Source organism: Entelurus aequoreus, linkage group LG01, assembly GCF_033978785.1.
Source record: "Entelurus aequoreus isolate RoL-2023_Sb linkage group LG01, RoL_Eaeq_v1.1, whole genome shotgun sequence".
Lineage (NCBI taxonomy): Eukaryota > Metazoa > Chordata > Actinopteri > Syngnathiformes > Syngnathidae > Entelurus > Entelurus aequoreus.
Genome location: NC_084731.1, coordinates 3,934,700 through 3,956,212, shown reverse-complemented (window position 1 = coordinate 3,956,212; position 21,513 = coordinate 3,934,700). Strand labels below are relative to the sequence as shown.

Here is a 21,513-nt window from a genome sequence, read left to right as displayed (position 1 = left end):
TGCAATATTGACGATACAAATAACAATATCTGACAAAATGTCAGTATTGGCATCTTTTCATGTTAATTGTATTTTACATGATCAAGTAAATTGTTGCCAAATGTGCTACACATATTAGCTTTGACATTACAGCCTCGAACAATGCTCATTTCATGTTGTATCATAATAATAATATTCGTATGTTGAGACATTTAAAGTTATACATACGTATAGATATAAACGTCATGAGCGGCGCACGAGTTTGGTAGTTTCACGTTTATTTATTAGACAGGGCATATTAATAAACATTTCTGTAAATGTTTTGATTTTAGCTACAGATGTTAATTCTATGTGTACGAAAAAGAAAAAGCCGACCGGGATGTATTAATATGCATGAATTGAAAAGACAAGATTATAACCTGTTTTCTACCACTCTCTTCCAGTTTGTGGTCATTCTGGAAAGTGTTTTAGCGAAGCTCTCCAGATACGATGAAGGAACACTATTCTCCTCTTTTCTTTCTTTCACAGTAAGTTGAACTTAATATTATTTCCATGTGTAACTATCAATATTAGTGCTTTCCTAAACAGGATTTTCTTGTGAAATAATGTGACTTCAAACAATTGTGGACACCATATACCAAAAGTGAGGATTTGCTGATTATTGAGCATCTAGTTCATGAGAGCCACAAAAAACTATTCATTAGAATACTTCTGCATTTACATCATTTTTATCTGTCAAACTAACTTTCATTTGGAAACAACTTAACAACTTTAATTGTGGACAAGAATACTGAAGCCCAGTAACTGTGATTCTAACAATCCCCCTGGGAGAAGACGCCTCACTTTTGCTGGAATTAGCGAATCAAACGACTCGAGTGAGTTCAGGATCGGATTCCCTTGCATCTCAAATCTTACTTTTTATGTACGACCAGCTCACATGTTGATGAAATTACACGGAAAGACTCATAGACTCATGTATGGAGTTATGTGTGAAATATTTCATATTGACAAAGCTTGTCATGTTTTGCATATGGACGTTCACGAGAGGGAACTTCTTAGGTTGCAGTGCAGATTTTACTTCGAGCAATGCACAAAACCTTATTTTTTTTCTTCTTCTTTTTTTTAATTTATTTTTTATTTTTTTTGTCCTGTACAGCTACTCAGAAAAATCATATTGTTGATGTAAATGCCCATATCGGCTGTACAAATTTACTTTACAAAAGAGAAGTGTGGGATACTTCTCTTGTTGCCTTATTTCTATTTGACTTTATTAAATGGATTGATATTATTATTTGGTGCAGCCGAGCCGGAGCAGGAGGGGATAGAAAGAAGAACAAAAAAAAGGAAGACAGAGGGGGAAATTGCGGGGACAAGAGGGGGATAGGACAGAGAGACAACAACAACAGCAGCAAACACAACAATAACAATGACAACAACATCAGCAAAAAAGATATGTACAAATAAGATAGTAAAAGTGATAGCAAAGAAGTAGTTAGTGAAATAAATATTAATAATACAGAAATGAAAATAAACATTATTACACTACAAATGGAGCAATACAAATACCAATAGAAATAGCACTATTGATAATGAATAATAACAATAATTACCTCTATTATCAACAATACAATTGTTTCAAATGCAACAACACATATATGTAATGATAACTTGAAATACAAAAGAAAGCAAATAAATGGAGGGGAAGAAAGAGAAGCCAACTATATTAACCTTGTAGATTGTTATAGTAACAATAGGTCAAGCTTTGTCAGTGTGCCGTGTGTTACCCAGTTTCCCCCTAGGGCAACAACGTTAATACACAAAACCTTATAAAAACAATGTACAAATGAATACTAATGGGAAAAAAAAAGATAATAATAACACTAGTACTACCTGCCATCAATGCACACAGCAAGTACACATGTTGTACACCAAAGATACAGATTATGATTATTATTGCACACACAAAATATTATTCTTTGTACAAATTATAGACACTATTTAGACACCCATATTGGACAGCAAGAAAAAAACAGATTACAAAATTAACATTTGTGTGTTGTGGAGTCTTGAAAAATGTAATTTAAGTAAGCAGCAAGTATTAAGTATTGGTAAGAAAGGTTATCTTATTTTGATGTACACTAAATAAAATTGAGTCTGCTAGTGGATAACAGCAAAGGGTTCAAGTTGTACTTTGCTGTGATATGTTTGTGTGATATTTGTTTTATGCGATAACATGTTTAGGGATGTCATGTTTTTAGGATATCAGCTTTCTATGATATCATGTTTATGTGACATCGTGTTTCGTTTGGCGCCAAAATATTCCCAACAAGTTTTGGTGTTGAAAAACAAACTAATATTGTAGAAAAATAAACAAAAATTACTAACAGTCTTTGGCTCCATAGTATTAGTGATATCATGTTTGTATAATATCATGTGTTTCTGTGATATCATGTTTCTATAATATCAATTGTCTATGATATTATGTTTGTGTGATGTCAAGTAAACGTGATATCTTGTTTGTGTGATATCATGTTTCTGTGATATCAATTGTCTATGATCTCTTGTTTGTGTGATGTCATGTTATCGTGATATCTTGTTTGTGTGATATCATGTTTCTATGATATCAATTGTCTATGATATCATGTTTGTGTGATGTCAGGTTAACGTGATATCATGTTTCTATGATATCAATTGTCTATGATATCATGTTTGTGTGATGTCAAGGTAACGTGATATCTTGTTTGTGTGATATCATGTTTCTATGATATCAATTGTCTATGATATCTTGTTTGTGTGATATAGTGTATCGATGATATCATATATTTATGATATCATGGATCTATGTTCTGTGATATCATGTATCTTTGGTATCATGCTTCTTTGATAGCATTATGTGATATCATACATTTTTGATATCTTAAATGTGTGATATCATGTAGTGTAGTGCTTGTGTGATTATGTTTGTGTGATACCATGTTGGTGTGATATCATGTTTCGATATCAAGCTTCTGTGATATCACAGCTGCAATCCTCACTGTTTCTCTCTTTTTATGACAAGGTGAAAGCGGCCTCAAAGTATGTGGACGTGCCTGTAAGTGGATTTCAACAACTGCCTGTCATTTTGGGACAAACATCCATGATTTGAACATTGTTATTGTTCTCTTGACAACATGTTTACATTACATTACACTATCATTATAATTAGAGTAGTGCATATTACAAATACAATACCTTCATTCATCCATTAATTGTTGGAGTATTGTGGGAGATGACAAGAACTTTGATCTTAAAGGAGAACTGCCCTTTTTTTGGAATGTTGCTTATAGTTCACAATCATTATGTAAGACATGACAACAGATGTATTTAATGCATTCTAAATAATAAATAAATGCAAACACAAGTCTGCTTACAATGGTAGCTATGGGAGCCGCACTATTCTGCCTATAAACAAACATCCAAACACCTCCATTAAGGTTGTATATACGTATATATGTAATGTAGTAACAGGCACATTTGTAATAACGTTTAATATTTACATATTCTGATCATTTTAAGAACAAGCGGCACATTAAATTAAAAAACGCATCGCGATTGATTGATTGATTGATCGCAACGTTTGCTTTTTTTTAACATCACTAATTAGCAGTATTCTGAAAATTACTTTAAAAAAGTAGTTATACTTACTCGTTACTTTACCAAAAAAGTAATTGCATTACTAACGGAATTACTCTTTAATAAATATAATTAGTTAATTACTAGAGAAAGTAATTTATACGTTACTTAAAAAAAACTACTTTAAATGTCTGCCATATGCATGTGAGAGATGTTTAATTTAAGAGCACAGTGTGTGGAATCTGTGCTTTTCAAAGGCGGGGCATGTTGCCTAGTGACTTGTGATGTCATCAAGCTCTAGCAGTTAGCATCACACCTTGTCGGCTCTAACGCCAGCTCTTTATAATCTTTTTACCGGATTGTGTAACCTTTGCTTAATAAAGAGATTGAATGTGCTTTAATGGCTGTCATATCTTCCTGTCAACAAACGGGTTATATTTTGGATGGCAAGTTTGTCACTTCAATCATTGATTTGTTGTTCAATATTCCCATTGTGTACGTGTGCGTATGTTGTTGTCAGCTGTGTCAAAGTGTGATAGTGTCTCTTCCTATTTGTAATCAAGTTCATTTTAGTAAAAACATATTTCCTGCATTGAACTTCCTGCACTGATGATGCTGTCTTGTTGTCGACATAAAACCACATCAAAGGTAGCGTGCCGCGTTACATCAAGCGATCGCTAACGGCATTGTAACAGAACTAAAACTAATTAATTAGATTACTCGTTACTAGTTCAAGTAAAGGTGTTACTAACACTGTTATTATATAACGCTGTTATTACAAAGACTGCTGATTTCCACTCACTGCAGACTTTACGAGAGCCAAGGAACATAATACAACATCACTTACTGTACAATGTCGGCTGTCATTAGGATGCCTACTGCTAGGCATAATCCTCGCGAAGAAAAGGGGGATGGAACCGAGCATCTTTTTTCGTGTCGTTCTCGCCACGAAAAATTGGCTGTCAAAGTGTACCAACTAGTTGGAATACGTCCTTATCCTTTTACTATCCAGGTGAGAGGCATGATTTATGATCTACAATAAACTTAAACGAGCAAGGAAACAAGAAAGTAGCTCATCAGTTGATCATGTCAACATTGTCAGACAAACTCGTGATCCCGGCACCACTATAAATAATGTGTCTGCGCTTCTAATAACAATATCACTAATATTTGGTTAATATTCAAGTCACAAAATGTAAATGCAGTATTGTTGGTGCTTTTTGAATGGTTATTTATTGGGTTTTATGGGCGGAATAGAGGACCTCCGAATCGCTCTGCTGTATGCAGACTTTTATTTACGTTTATTTACGAGATATAATGTATTAAAAAAAATACATTCGTCGTCAAGTCTTTCATAATGATTGTGAAGGATAGGTAAAATTCCAATAGAAGTGCAATTCCCCTTTAAAGTATAACGCCATGTATGAGCTTTACTGCTGTTTTCAGAAGTTACACATTTTATATCGGCTACTGTATTAGGTATGCACAATAATTTTTTTCAAGCCAATACTGGGACTGACAACTTCCAGTTTCAGACCAATACCGATAATTGATCATTTGTTTAAATATATTATTCTTTAAATGTAGATTGAAGAGTAGTTTGTGTACATCAGCAGGTAAAAAAGGTGGTTGTGACAAAGAGTAGCTGTAAATGGGTCCTGACAAAAGTCAGACAATTTAAACAAGCCTTTCTTTGCAGCTGGCTTTAGGGCAGCTTGGTTAGTTTTCCTAGGCTTTCAGAACCCCGTTGTACATTGCTGGCGTTTCAGGTGGCTGATAAGGTTTGATGTGTTGAACCTCAATGTTTTTTCCCCTCTTCGCAGAATGTGCAAATATCACACAAAAATGTGTCCCATACGATCAACGCCATGTTTGTTTACATTGACCTCAGGGAAGATTTATTAGGGTTACAGCATGTGGGATAATGTGGGATCAGTTATCAGAGCTATTTTTTTTAATCTTTCAGGATGACGTCATAATTCAAGCCTCGAATTTAAACTTTCTAAGGTCAAGGCAAGTGTTGCCTTAAAGGAGGGCTAAAATTTTAGGGCACCAAGGCAAATTAGAAGGGCACCAAGGCAAACATGTATATATATATATATATATATATATATATATATATATATATATATATATATATATATATATATATATATATATATATATATATATATATATATATATATATATATATATATATATATATATACATATATATGTATATATATATGTATATATATATATATATATATATATATATATATATATATATATATATATATATATATATATATATATATATATATATATATATATATATACATATATATGTATATATATATGTATATATATATATATATATATATATATATATATATATACATATGTATATATATATATATATATATATATATATATATGTATATATATATATATGTATATATATATTTATATATATATATATATATATATATATATATATATATATATATATATATATATATATATATATATATATATATATATATATATATATATATATATTAGGGCTGCAACTAACGATTAATTTGATAATCGATTAATCTGTCGATTATTACTTCTATTAATCGATTAATAATCGGATAAAAGAGACAAACTACATTTCTATCCTTTCCAGTATTTTATTGAAAAAAAACAGCATACTGGCACCATGTTGTGGACATTGGGGGTGCAGCATACACCAACAATAACACAGAAATGTAACTCATCAGAACTGAATCAGATATTGTACACGTTTCTGTTGTGAATAATAAAGGATTCATTTCAGGCTGCCTCTGAATAATAGCATGAAATATTCCAGCACCTTCATAACGTTTAGTTATACTAAAGCGTCGAAATTGGTAACCGTGCGTTTTCTCTCTCAAAACGGAGTCAAATGTGCCGGAGACACATTATCAGCCCCGCGTTGCAACAAAGGCATAACTTTAACGTTACTCACAAAAAAGCTGAACTCATGAATGCTTGTTGCCTCTCTGGACTTAAAAAGTTACGTAATGTGAGTTCCTCCCTTCATCCATGGCTCCAACATTTTTCTTCTTCAGGTGCTCCTGAAGCAATGTTGTACTTCCGTGCCATTTTGCAGGAAACGGTCTTTAAAGTGAAGTGTTCCCACACTTTTGACGACTTAGGTCGTACACTTTTCTCCATTGAAGCAATAACCTCAAGATGTTTCTCCGCTAAACTATCGGTAGTGTTTTCCTGCGCCATTTTTCGAATTTTTCCAGCAAAGGAGACGCCGTCGTCACGTGAGCTGCACATGACACATCATTGGCTAGCTTACGCCACCTCATGAGACGTAGCCTCACCGCTGTTTTTGTACTTATTTTGATTATTGTTTCTCTGCTGTTTGTAAATGTTGCAGTTTATAAACAAAGGTTTATAAAACAAAAAACAACAACAACAAAAAAATAACCAAAATATATATATATGTATATATATATATATATATATATATATATATATATATATATATATATATATATATATATATATATATATATATATATATATATATATATATATATATATATATATATATATATATATATATATATAGTGTTCATGTATGAGATCTAGGGCTGCCAATTATGGCCAAAGTAATAATTAAAATTATTGTTATCAATATTGTAATTAGTATTATAAATCATGATTACTGATTGTTAAGTAAAGCAGTGTTAGGGTGTGAACGTAATACCATCATGTCATTTGTAATGTCTAAGAAAAAGACTATAGATAAACGTTATCCATATATTTATAGACAAATATTTTAAAAAAAATTGTATTCTTTAATAACATCAACTTGTCAGCTTTTTGTCATTACGTGATACCTTTATCTCTATTTTTACAATTTGATAAAGAGAGTTTTTATTTTTATTTTTTTTAAGTTATGTTCATCATGTAGATGATGTATCTGGACAGATCCATTATGAGTTTGAGCACAAATATGTCGTAAAGGAATTAACTATACACAATAAAACATTAACAAAGTGATATCACATGAATGATTTTTTAAGTGACATGAAAAAAACACAATTAATGTAAACAAAACCTGGAGTTTTCTTTTTGATATCAAAATAAAACACAAAGCAGTTTGGCTAATGAAGATGAAGTCTAATAAACAAGCTTTATTCTTCTCCAACGCCTCCCTAGTGTTTCAGTACAACAGTTTGGCCAACAAAAAACCCCCCCGGAGTGATACCGCTCACATCGAATACACAATCTTCACTGCCTGCGTTCAGTTCGATGAGATGACAAAACATTATAGCTAGTATTGATGTTATTTGAACACTGATACAGTTTGCAGTTAAATAATAGAGGAGTGAACATCCCAGTAAACAAACTAAATACTTTATAAACAAGTTGTGACAACATTCACGACACCTCACCTGCTGCAAAACATCAAATAGTTTTCTCCTTCGCTGTATACTTTAAGTGTGGGGACAAGTGCGTCTGTCTCCAATATTGTCCACACCTGTCTCCATCTAAACACAGCAGTGCGTCTTAAAGGCCTACTGAAACCCACTACTACCGACATTGCAGTCTGATAGTTTATATATCAATGATGAAATCTTAACATTGCAACACATGCCAATACGGCCGGGTTAGATTAGTAAAGTGCAATTTTAAATTTCCCGCGAAATATTCTGCTGAAAACGTCTCGGTATGATGACGTTTGCGCGTGACGTCACGGATTGTGCGGACATATTGGAACACCATTGTGGCCAGCTATTAAGTCGTCTGTTTTCATCGCAAAATTCCACAGTATTCTGGACATCTGTGTTGGTGAATCTTTTGTAATTTGTTTAATGAACAATGAAGACAGCAAAGAAGAAAGCTGTAGGTGGGATCGGTGTATTAGCGGCTGGCTACAGCAACACAACCAGGAGGACTTTGAGTTGGATAGAAGACGCGCTACCGTAAGTACGCAGCTTTGGCTTCCAAACATTTGATCGCTTGCCCGTACGTGCGTGCCGCTATGTGCATGTCACGTACGTAACTTTGGGGAAATATATGTGCTGTATGAACTTTACGAAGGTGAACGGTACTTTGGGCTGTGGGATTGATTTGTATTGGCGGGTTATATGGACGGGAGGGGGGAGGTGTTTGTTATGCGGGATTAATTTGTGGCATATTAAATATAAGCCTGGTTGTGTTGTGGCTAATAGAGTATATACTGAATATGTCTTGTGTTTATTTACTGTTTTAGTCATTCCCAGCTGGAATATCAGGTCCCACCTGCCTCTCACAGTATCTTCCCTATCTGAATCGCTTCCACTGACCTCTAATCCTTCACTCTCACTATCCTCATCCACAAATCTTTCATTCTCGCTCAAATTAATGGGGTAATCGTCAATTTCTCTGTCCCAATCACTCTCGTTGCTGGTGGCCATGATTGTAAACAATGTGCAGATGTGAGGAGCTCCACAACCTGTGACGTCACGCTACTTCCGGTACAGGCAAGGCTTTTTTATCAGCGACCAAAAGTTGCAAACTTTATCGTCGATGTTCTCTACTAAATCCTTTCAGCAAAAATATGGCAATATCTCGAAATGATCAAGTATGACACATAGAATGGACCTGCTATCCCCGTTTAAATAAGAACATTTCATTTCAGTAGGCCTTTAAACGCACGGCGGGAAGCGAGGGAAAATTACGTTAAACCAAGCGCTTGGCCCCGTTTACGCCGAGGGTAAATCTCCGCAGCAAAGTCAGTGTCGTTGGTCCGCCATGATTATCAAGCCAAACATGGACAATAATTTTTTATATTATACAGAAGTACAGTACAACACCAACATTAATTCCAATAACAAACTGTCAATTATTCATATTAACTGCAGAAGCTTGTATGCCAATTTTAACAATATGAAATTATTTTTGGAACACTTTAAAGAACCTTTCAAAATTATCGCTGTATCAGAGACATGGATGGATCCAAAAAAAGGAATGGACTTTGGACTAGAAGGATTTGAACTCAATTATATTAATAGAGTAAATAAGAATGGAGGCGGAGTTGCTGTATATGTGATGAAGGACTTCCATTACAAGGTGGTAAAAGACATGTCACTGGCTATTGACAATGTTTTAGAGTGTATAACCATTGAGATATGTCATGAAAGAAATAGAAATGTATTGATCAGTTGTATATATAGGGCACCCAACTCAAGTATTGAAGGATTTGAAGACTGGATTAAGGGAACTTTCAATGGAATCAGTCAAAAAGTACTCTTTTTATGTGGAGACTTCAACATTGATCTCTTGAACCCCAACAAGCAAAAGTCCATTAATGATTTCACAGATACAATGTATAGTATGAGTTTGTAATTGCAAGTCACATTGCTACACTTATTGACAATATATTCACTAATGTCTTTGATAATAATATAACAAGTGGACTGTTAACAACCGACATCAGCGACCATCTGCCAGTCTTTACTATTTATGATGGGTCAGTTGAGGACTTGAGTGAGCTCATAGACAGAAATCCCAATTCCATGTTTCTTAAAAGTGTAACAAAAGAAGAAATAATCAAAATTGTAAAAAATTGTAAATACAAGACTTCAACTGACTGTCATGGAATAGATATGGTAACGATAAAAAAGGTTATAGAAGACATTTCAGAACCTCTGACATATATCACCAATGTATCCTTTTTAACCGGAAAATTCCCAGACAAAATGAAAATTGCAAAAGTCGTACCAATCTATAAGAATGGAGACGTACACCAGTTTACTAACTACAGACCAGTTTCATTACTTCCACAATTCTCCAAAATCATGGAAAAATTATTCAATAGTCGATTAGATTTATTTATTAACAAAAGTGGGACGCTCATGGAGAACCAATATGGATTTCGATCAAATATCTCAACATCAATACCATTAATTAAAATAACAGAGGAAATTACCAATGCAATAGATGGTAAAGAATGCGCGGCAGCAGTATTCATGGACTTAACAAAAGCATTTGATACAATTAATCATGATATTTTAATACAAAAATTAGAACGATATGGCATCAGAGGTTTGGTATTGAACTGGGTAAGAAGCTATTTAACCAACAGGAAGCAATATGTGAAGATGGGTGAAAATATGTCAACACGGCTAGATATATCCTGTGGTGTGCCGCAGGGATCAATACTGGGACCAAAATTGTTTAATCTTTATATAAACGACATTTGTAAAGTTACAAAGGACTTAAAGTTAGTTTTATTTGCAGATGATACAACTGCTTTCTGTTCAGGAGAGAACACACAGAAGATAATACAAATAATAACAGAAGAAATGAACAAATTAAAAAGATGGTTTGACAAAAACAGACTATCTTTGAATCTCAGTAAAACTAAAATAATGCTATTTGGTAATAGTAGGAAAGAGCATCATACGCAAATACAAATAGACGGAGTAGACATCGAAAGGGTAAAAGAAACCAGATTTTTGGGAGTATTAATAGATGATAAAATGAACTGGAAATCTCATATACAAAACATACAACATAAGGTAGCAAAAAACATTTCAATAATGAATAAAACAAAACACGTCCTGGGCCAAAAATCACTTCATATTCTCTACTGCTCACTAGTGTTACCATATCTGACTTATTGTGCAGAAATATGGGGAAATAACTACAAATGTGCGCTACATTCGTTAACCATGTTACAAAAAAGATCAGTTAGAATAATACATAATGTTGGATATAGAGAACATACAAACCCTTTATTTATTAAGTCAAAAATATTAAAGTTTGGTGATTTGGTAAAATTGCAAACAGCTAAAATGATGTACAAAGCAATCTATAACCTTCTACCAAAGAATGTACAACATTTCTTCTCAACTAAAGAGGAGAAATATAACCTTAGAGGAAAAAATAATTTAAAACATGTATATGCACGTACAACACTTAAAACTTTTAGCATAACAGTATGTGGAATTAAATTATGGAATGGATTAAGTAAAGAAGTTAAAAATTGTACTGACATGATCCAGTTTAAGAGGTTGTTTAAATTAATAGTGCTTACAAAGTACAAAGAAGAAGAATTATGAGAAAAACTTCCAACCTTATTGAAAATATTCTTCATCTCAGTATGTTAATAATGACTGAATTAATTAATTACATATTACAAACTGTTGTATATACTAATTCATAGATGTTATTTTATTATATAAAAAGGTCAGTAAATGATTTTATATAATTGTAAATGCTTTGAAGTGGGAAAGGGGTAGGATTAAATAAGCTTTGCTTCTTCCTACTCCTTTTCGGGCATGATGTAAATGAAATGATATGAAATTGTGTGATGTATTATGATGTAAATGTGTTCATGTTCGAAATAAACTAAAAGAAAGAAAAGAAAGAAAGAACATTACTGGTGTGCATGTGCCTGACTTCGTGTTGCCGAAAATGCATTAATAAATGACGGTTTTCTGGTCATTAAAAAATTAAACGGTATTACTAACAGTCAGGAATTATCGCAAATTATCATTATACCGTTTACTGTTACATCCCTTGTCCATTAACAAGTAAAAAGTCAAGGGCGGTCACGGCATGTTCTTGCCGCGAATGTTGGTCATTTTTTTGGGCATTATGGCAAATGGCGAGGGCGGTCGCGGCAAATGCAGCAGTGCCGCGGTAAAATTCGAGCGCTGATAATTACTTGTCTGATATTTATCATGCACCCCTAAAATATACTCCTATAATCTGGTCAGTTTTTTATTGAACAATTGTGACCAAATCGTGCCATGTTTGTTCCATTGTGGCAAATGCTGCACTGTTTACTGCATGTCTTGTAAATATTTGAGCAAGTTTTCATTCGTAGCGTCATCATCCAGACGGTGTTGTTTGTTGTTTCTAATGTCCATTTATATTCATGTGGCCAGACACTGGCAGCCCGCCTGCCTCGTGCCTGCTCCGTGCGCCGTGTACATTGTGAGCCCATGTTGTGCAACACATTCTGCTGTCAGGGTGGCAGTGGTGCTGCTGAGTGTTTGGGAGTGTGTCAGTGGTGTGTGTGTGTGTGTGTGTGTGTGTGTGTGTGTGTGTATTAGCTGCCAACACATGACAAATTGTGACGAAACAGCGCTTATGCTGGCAGGGGTCGCACTTCCCAGTCCAGCATGCTAATTATGTTCCGAACGTACAAATGTAACATAAAAAAGGACTTTCATTTGCACGTTGTGATCAACATTGCAAGTGTGTTAATGGAGTTTAGAAACAGGCATGCGGTTTTTTATTCATGACGATAACGGCCCGGAAGGCTAAATATTTCGTGACACAAGGTTTACTTGAAGTGTACTGTATTGTCCACAGTGAATATTTGAGAGCCCCCTCACAGTCTGGTAAACCCACTTATCACATGACCAGACTGCAGGAGTTACTTGGCAGCTGAGCTTCAGTCTCTTGAGTGACAGAATAACACGAGAGCCCCGCAGACTCCAAATAAGTCAAACACCGATCAAACGTCCAGTATCATTTTTATATTGATCCTCAGTGTCAGTAAAAGTGGAAAATACAACGCATCCACCCATCCATCCATTTTCTACCGCTTGTCCCTTTTGGGGTCAGAAATGTTGTTTGTGCTTTTATAGTTTGTAAGTAATTCTAAAATACATTTTCTGACCATTGATGTCACCCAGCCCGCCCCAACTTGTCCAAATCTCTCGAAACTATGTTGTGCTGTTTAAAAAATATTTGCGCTACTATTGTTAAAATGTTATTGTTCACAGTAGGGCTGTACGGTATTAGTATAGTACCGCAATACTAATAAATCATATTCGGTACTATACCACCTTTGAAAAGTACCGGTCCACCATCCTCCCCACACCCGTCGTCGTCACGTCGTGTCATTGCTGGTTTACAAGCAGACGAACATATTCCGCAGTGCACAATCACGGATTACTTACAAACAGACAATGTGTGTAGACAGAAAAGGGAGAATAGACACATTTTGGCTTAAAAACTAACGCTAAAGGTGAAGCTATAACACTGAAACGCCCACCGGAAGAGGTGCTTTAAGACATGGCTAGCTAGCTAGCGGCTAAAGTCCAGCCCCAGTGTTTTAGCTACTTCTAAATCACTAATCCTCGCCTCCATGGCGACAAATAAAGTATGTTTCTTACAAGTATCATCCCTGCAGGACGAGGAATAGCTAAACATTTTTCACTACACACCGTAGCTCACCGCCGTGACAATGTAAACAAACGCCATTGGTGGATCTACACCTGACATCCACTGTAATGATACCAAGTACAGGAGCGTATCTAGTCGATACTACTATGATTACGTCCACATCTTCTCCCGTTTTTTTAAAATTTATATTATGTTTATAAGCTCAGAAAATATGTCCCTGAACACATGAGGTCTTTGAATATGACCAATGTATGATCCTGTAACGACTTGGTATCGGATTGATACCAAAATTTGTGGTATCATCCAAAACTAATGTAAAGTATCCAAACAACAGAAGAATAAGTGATTATTACATTTTAACAGAAGTGTAGATAGAACTTGTTAAAAGAGAACGTAAGCAGATATTAAGAGTAAATGAACAAGTAGATTAATAATTATTTTTCTACCACTTGTCCTTAATAATTTTGACAAAATAATAGACTGATAAATGACACAATATGTTACTGCATACGTCTGCAGACTAATTAGGAGTCTTTGTTTGCTTACTTACTAATAAAAGACAAGTTGTCTTGTATGTTCATTATTTTATTTAAGGACAAACTTGCAATAATAAACATATGTTTAATGTACCGTAAGATTTTTTTGTTAAAATAAAGCCAATAATGCAATTTTTTGTGGTCCCCTTTATTTGGAAAAGTACCGAAAAGTATCAAAATAATTTTGGTACCGGTACCAAAATATTGGTTTCGGGACAACACTAGTTCACACGCATTCCCCTCAGCATGTACAAATCCCTCGAAACTTCTCCCAAACAGTTGTGATATGTCTGTGCTGTTAAAAAAAAGTGTTCTGTTATGGTTTTATTGTTACTGATGTCTTATTATTCACATGTCGCCCCCCCACCTTTTCCAAATCCCTCCAAACTTGTCCCAACGTTTGTGCTACATTTGTGCTGTCAGATCGTTTGTGCTATTAATTGTTTTATTGTTACTGATGTCTTATTATTAACACGTAGCCCCCCTGAGCCCGTTTTCCAAATCAATGTTTGTGCTGTCATATTTCAGTATCACTCACTGCCGGTATGAATAATAAAATGTTAATTACGTTAAAACCTTAACAGCACAAACCAGCAGAAATGTTTAGGGGTAGTTTGGTAAGATTAGGACGGCGTGGAGGAATCACAGAATTATTTAAAAACGGCACAAACCAGCACAAACAAACAACAGTGCTATTTTAATATTTGGTGAAATAGCTGCCTGAATTGGATCAGTCATATATTGAGCAATAAGTTGAAGATGTTTGTGTAACCTAATTAGTACCTGCTATGATATATTTGTGTCTTGCCTCTTTTAGAAGCCTGGGATGGATGTGGCTGACGGTTATGTGACGTGTGTGCGTCACTCCCAGGACATGCTGCGGGAGAAGGTCAATGAGGAGGTCTACATTGAAAGATTGTTTGATGTAAGTAAACCACAGCTTTGGAGCTTATCGTCATCATCATCCTTATTTGTCTGAATCCAAGGAGTGTTCATCTGAATGCAGTTTTGGTCATGACAGCAAACGGGAGAGAACTTTCTCGATGTTGTCTATACAGGCTTGGGTGGGATGTCATGATCTTGTAATGGTTGTTTGTTTCCAAATGGCAGACACGCTCACTCTTTTAGGCACTGTCTACACTAAGCCGCATAACAGCTTAAACGAATAATTATTTAGCCTAAGCCTCGTTTCAGCCACACTAAATCAGCGTTTAAGGTCCCCCTCCTCGGACAATTTTTTACACCTGTAAGTGCGCAGTCTATTTCTTGAATCTCCGGTTCCTAGCTTTGTATGGACTCATTGATCGTTTACAAACTGAGTTCGGAGAGGAAGTGACGCCAGAAAGACCGCGCCCCACACAGAAAGTAACTTCAGAAAGATGGAAGCGAGTCATCCTGACATGCCCATGTGGAAATCACACACTTAAGAGAAGCAAACGTGCGATTGCAGCTATTTCGGATACAACACATCTCAGACGGCAACATAGACGGTTGAGCAACGGTTTTGGATAAGGCCTGGAAGAACGGCAGCCTGTCGGGATATGTTTGTCAACGAGTGTGTTGTGCCAGAGGAACGGCAAGAGAAATTTCGAATGTCCAGGTCAGCTGTGATTCTACTTAGTGAAAAACCTTGTCCATTTGTCAAAGGGGAGACAACGACAGACTACGGAAAACAGCGAATACATTTGGACTGGCAAAGCAGACTATTACTAGTTATTGTCCGCGATGTATGTCAAACAATTATTCAACGTCTAGTTTTGTACTCCATAACTATTGTGAAGCCTTGAAGTGGTTGTGGCCATTAAGTACAACCGCCAATTTCAGCCTACCAGCACAGCGTCCTGAACAGATATCTATGATTGGTGTAAAATGTTCTTTATCACATTGTTTACTTTTACAAGTCCATTAAAGATATGATTCATGTATGATGGCTCAGGTGTGATTCACTGCAATAGGGCTAGTCTAACAGCTGCTGATGGTGAGGCAAGCAAGGTTTACTGTTAAAAGAAATGTGGCAATAGGATACATTGAAACACAGGGTAAGGATACACTTCCAGGTCAGAGGTGAGGTGACTATGACTTGCACATTTTTTTCGCGCATGCGTAGTAGGTCGCGTTCCCCCGGCGAATGGAGGGGATCAGGGGGTCTTAAACGACCATTGTGTGTGTGTGTGGACCAGAGGTGGGTAATAACGCGCTACATTTACTCCGTTACATCTACTTGAGTAACTTTTGGGATAAATTGTACTTCTAAGAGTAGTTTTAATGCAACATACTTTAACTTTTACTTGAGTATATTTATAGAGAAGAAACGCTACTTTTACTCTGCTACTTTTATCTACATTCAGCTCGCTACTCGCTACTAATTTTTATCGATCTGTTAATGCACGCTTTGTTTTTTTTGGTCTGTCAGACAAACCTTCAAAGTGCCTGCGTTTCACCAAATACAGTCACTAGTGACGTTTCACTGCGTTTCACCAATCAGATGCAGTCACTGGTGACGTTGGACCAATCAAACAGATCTAGGCGGTCGCATGACCTGACTTAAACAAGTTGAAAAACTTATTGGGGTGTTACCATTTAGTGGTCAATTGTACGGAATATGTACTGTACTGTGCAATCTACTAATAAAAGTTCCAATCAATCAATCAAAAGCGTGAAGGAAAAAAGACACTTTTTTATTTCAACCGTACATCCCGTCAAAAGCCTAAAGACTGACTGCACAGTTCCTGTCTTCACAATAAAAGTGCCGCTCCATAGCGCCTGCGCTTACAAAATAAGAGTCTCCGAAAGCCAGCGCAAATAAGCTAGCAAGCTACGGAGTTTGCCGCCAATGTATTTCTTGTAAAGTGTATAAAAACGAATATGGAAGCTGGACAAATAAGATGCCAAAAAACCAACCACTTTCATGTGGTATTAGACAGAAAGGAGGAACTTTTTTTCTCCTCCATTTGAAAACGTGGACGTTATCAGCACTGCTGTCTGATTCCAATCAATGCAAGTCATCAGAATCAGGTAATACACCAACTTACATTCTTGTCTTCATGTAAGAAAGGAATCTATATGTTAAACATGCATGTATATTCATTAAACACCTTTAACATGTAAACAAAAACGGCAAAATAAATAAATATAAATTATATACTGTTTATATCAATGTATGTGTTGCCAACCCTCCCGTTTTTAGCGGGAGAATCCCGTTATTCAGCGCCTCTCCCGACAACCTCCCGGCAGAGATTTTCTCCCGACAAACTCCCGGTATTCAGCCGGAGCTGGAGGCCACGCCCCCTCCAGCTCAATGCGGACCTGAGACTGAGTGGGGACAGCCTATTCTCACGTCCGCTTTCCCACAGTATAAATACGCTTGCAAGTTCCAAAACGAATGGAAACAAGAATTTCAGTTCATACAGGACAGTTCGAAGGGGAAGGTGTATGTTGCCTGTAAATATGTAGAACAGACTTCTCCATTGAACACGGTGGCCGAAATGATTTCTCAGTCATGAACGGAGAAGTCAAACAGGACAATACTGCCATCTAATGGATAGATAATTCAAGTATTTCTTTTATGTAAATAAAATAAATATATATATATAGCTAGAATTCACTGAAAGTCAAGTATTTCATACATATATATATATATATATATATATATATATATATATATATATATATATATTATATATATATATATATATATATATATATATATATATATATATATATATGAAATATATATGAAATACTCGAGTTGGTGAATTCTAGCGGTAAATAACTCCCGATATTGGAGGTCTCAAGGTTGGCAAGTATGATATATATATATATATATATATATATATATATATATATATATATATATATATATATATATATATATATATATATATATATATATATATATATATATATATATATATATATATATATATATATATATATATATATATATGACATGTGTGTGTATGTTACTCATCAGTTACCCAGTACTTGAGTAGTTTTTTCACAACATACTTTTTACTTTTACTCAAGTAAATATTTGGGTGATTACTCCTTACTTTTACTTGAGTAATACATCTCTAAAGTAACAGTACTCTTACTTGAGTACAATTTCTGGCTACTCTACCCACCTCTGGTGTGGACACAGATAAGGTTAGATGGGATTTACCCTGGATAGGCTTAGTGTAGAAGGGGCCTCATGTGTCAACAAAGCAGCGTGTTTAAAAGAGTCATATATTGTTTTTTTTCCAAGATTTCAAACACTTTGTTGTGGTCTACATAACATGTAATGGTGGTTCTTTGGTCAAAATGTTGCAGAACTTCTGTTTTACAGACCATCTTCAAGCCGCTTTTTTGACAGTCTCTTCAGAATGTGCCGTTTTGTTGGCGGTTTTATTTACGTGGCTCCACTTCGACTGTATCTTCTCCCGTCAACCATGTTGTACTGTTTAGCGCTCCTATAAGTTAGAACGATACGCTACTTTGCATGAGAAATGGCAACAGCGGAGAATGCATGTGCATGTATGATCCAATCTGCCCCACAACAAGAGGATCGAGAAAAAGAAGGAACTTATTGACAAGTGTATTATTCGGACCATAGGGAGCACCGGATTATAAGGTGCCCTGCCGATGAGCAGGTCTATTCGGGTCTATTTTTATACAAAAGGCGCGTAGAAGTGGTCATATTATGATAAATAAATTTAAACAATTATTGTGGTCTACATAACATGTAATGGTGGTTCTTTGTTCAAAATGTTGCATAGATTATGTTTTACAGATCATCTTCAAGCCACTTTCTTATTTACGTAGCTCCACTTCGACAGCGTCTTCTCCCCGTCATCCTTGTTGTACTGGTCTTGTCTACTGACAGATATAAGTTAGAACTCTACGCTACTTTATATTAAAAATGGCAACAGCGAAGGATGAACGCCCCACAACAAGAGAATAGAGAAAAAGAAGGAGCTAATTTACTACATCGTCCGACTTCAATGGCGGACCCGGGCAAAGCACTTTGGGTAAACCTTTACCATTTATGCATAATCTGCTGTCCATTGAACAGCATCATGCCATCTACTGGTCACACTTATCATTACACTATGTATAAAATAAAATTGCTTCAGGTTATAAGGCGCACTGTCGATTTTTTGACAAAATGAAAGGATTTTAAGTCAGAATCAGAATAGTTTTTATTGCCATTATTTGAGAACGGGTTCACAAACTAGGAATTTTTCTTGGTGCAATCGTGCAACATAAAACACATATGACACAGAATAAATGCGCTTTTTAGTCCGAAAATATGGTACAACGCTCATACTACAATGGCAGACTCGAGCAAAGCTTTTCGGGTAGAATTTGACCATAAATGGAGATGTCCGCTGATGTCACACTTGGGGAAAAACGTCACAAATTGGGCAAATTCCAAACGATTCATTTGGAGGAAGTATGAAGGGAGGCAAGATTGAAGATAAATATCTCCACCATGCCTCCTTGGTTTGATTTCACATTTTCAAGACGTATACAGATTTCAAATACAAAAAAACAGGTACCAATAAGTAAGAAAAGTTGGTTTTGCATAAACTTGCTTTAGAACAACGGTGTCAAACTTAATTTACCTGTTGGGGCTGCTGTAGGAAGAGTCACACCAATTATTCGCTTCAGAATCCCGTTTTAAACCGTGTGACTAAATGTGTTAAATACTTCTACCCTGAGCTATGGTAGGCCTTAAAGGGGAACTGCATTTTTTTGGAATTTAGCCTGTTAGTCACATTGTGAAATATGATTCGTACTACGCGGTTAACAATCAGGATAATGCATTCATGTATTCCGCCCATATCGCCCTCTAAAAAAATCACCAATAATGCTCCATTTACATGTTTTGACCTGCATGTTAACCAAGTATTAGCGATATTGTTATTATAAGAGCAATGTAGAGGAACTACTTTTAGTGGTGCCTTGATCATAGAGCGGTAACTAGCTAAGACATACTGAGCTGCTGCGTTGCCTCTGAGTTGGTGAAAGTTTGTGCTAGATCAGGGGTCAGCAACCCAATAAGATGAAAGAGCCATATTGGACCAAAACCACAAAAAATTAGCAAAATTCTAATAAAGTTATAAAGTTGTTATTTTTTTTCTGAAAAAACAGAAATTGGACTTTGTATAGAATTTTTTTTTTTTTTAAACTACACAGATGAAACAGATTAAATTGAGCTATTTTAGCTCATTTGGGCATATTTACTGTGATGTTTTTGCTCATATTTTGTTTAGTATGCATTTTCCTAATCAAATAAAGTTCAATATAGAGCTTCTAATGGGAGGCACAACTTCTGTATTTAATAAAATACGTACAGTATGTAAACAAAACATTTGATTATCATTGCGTGCAAATAAAAAAACATCATCCAAATCTTCTGTCTTGAATGAAATACTTGCGTAAATAAAAATATAGCAATGAGAGGTCCCTATAGTTTAGTAAGTAGATAAACGCAGGATTTTCCACTTCAGGGCACCACATCTTTAGCGACATACAGCGGTAGTTTGTTTGTTTGTTGTTAGGTTCTTGTTCTCCTTGCAGTGAGTTGCATTTCCCCCACTCGGCTGGTTGCTTCTGTTTCTGATGCTGAAACAGGTTTTTTTGTGCTGCTGCCTTTTTTAAACAAACTTTGCAGCGTGCATTTTTTTTCCACGCCTGTTGCTGCGAAACCAAACCACTGACAACACTTTTCTTTTATTTGGAACAAACGTCTTGCTCTCGGTTGCATTAGCATTAGACATGTTGTGCTATGTGTGTGAATCTCCCTAAGAAAATAAGGGGAAGGGCGAAAGCTACGGAAGCTCTTGAGGCAAAAAGTTTGCAGAGCAAGAAGAAAAAAAACACAATTTTTTAAAATTTTCTAAATCGTCTGCAACAAAAAACTTGAAGTTATCGATAAAATCGTTTTCTCGCCCAGGTCTACCTAGAGGCAATCCGACTAGTGTCTTCTGAGTGCTTGACTGATTGTTTCTCCACCAAGTACTTGAGCCAGTGCAGAGTCTGCCAGTCTACCAAATTCCATACCCATCCCTATTTTGGTGAATAATTATGACGATTGTTACATCAGACTGCAGACTTAAATGAAATACGATTTTAGAACCTGAAAATATTCTGTTTATTTATCAATACAAACCACTCTAAATTGCTGGCACCAGCACATACATGCTTCTATACTGTAAAAAATGACCGTAAAAACTTCGGCAAG

General features: G+C 35.5%; 1 protein-coding gene across 4 annotated transcripts in view; it reads left to right on the top strand.

The window, feature by feature from the left end:
- Window positions 1-21,513, top strand: part of LOC133647083 (calcium-dependent secretion activator 1) — a 316,166-nt gene that overhangs the window by 226,878 nt on the left and 67,775 nt on the right. For all 4 annotated transcript variants that reach the window (XM_062043190.1, XM_062043199.1, XM_062043182.1 and 1 more), the window contains 3 exons: window positions 423-506; window positions 3,038-3,070; window positions 15,103-15,210. In XM_062043190.1, coding sequence (XP_061899174.1) covers window positions 423-506; window positions 3,038-3,070; window positions 15,103-15,210 — 225 coding nt within the window. The remainder of the gene's footprint in view (window positions 1-422; window positions 507-3,037; window positions 3,071-15,102; window positions 15,211-21,513) is intronic.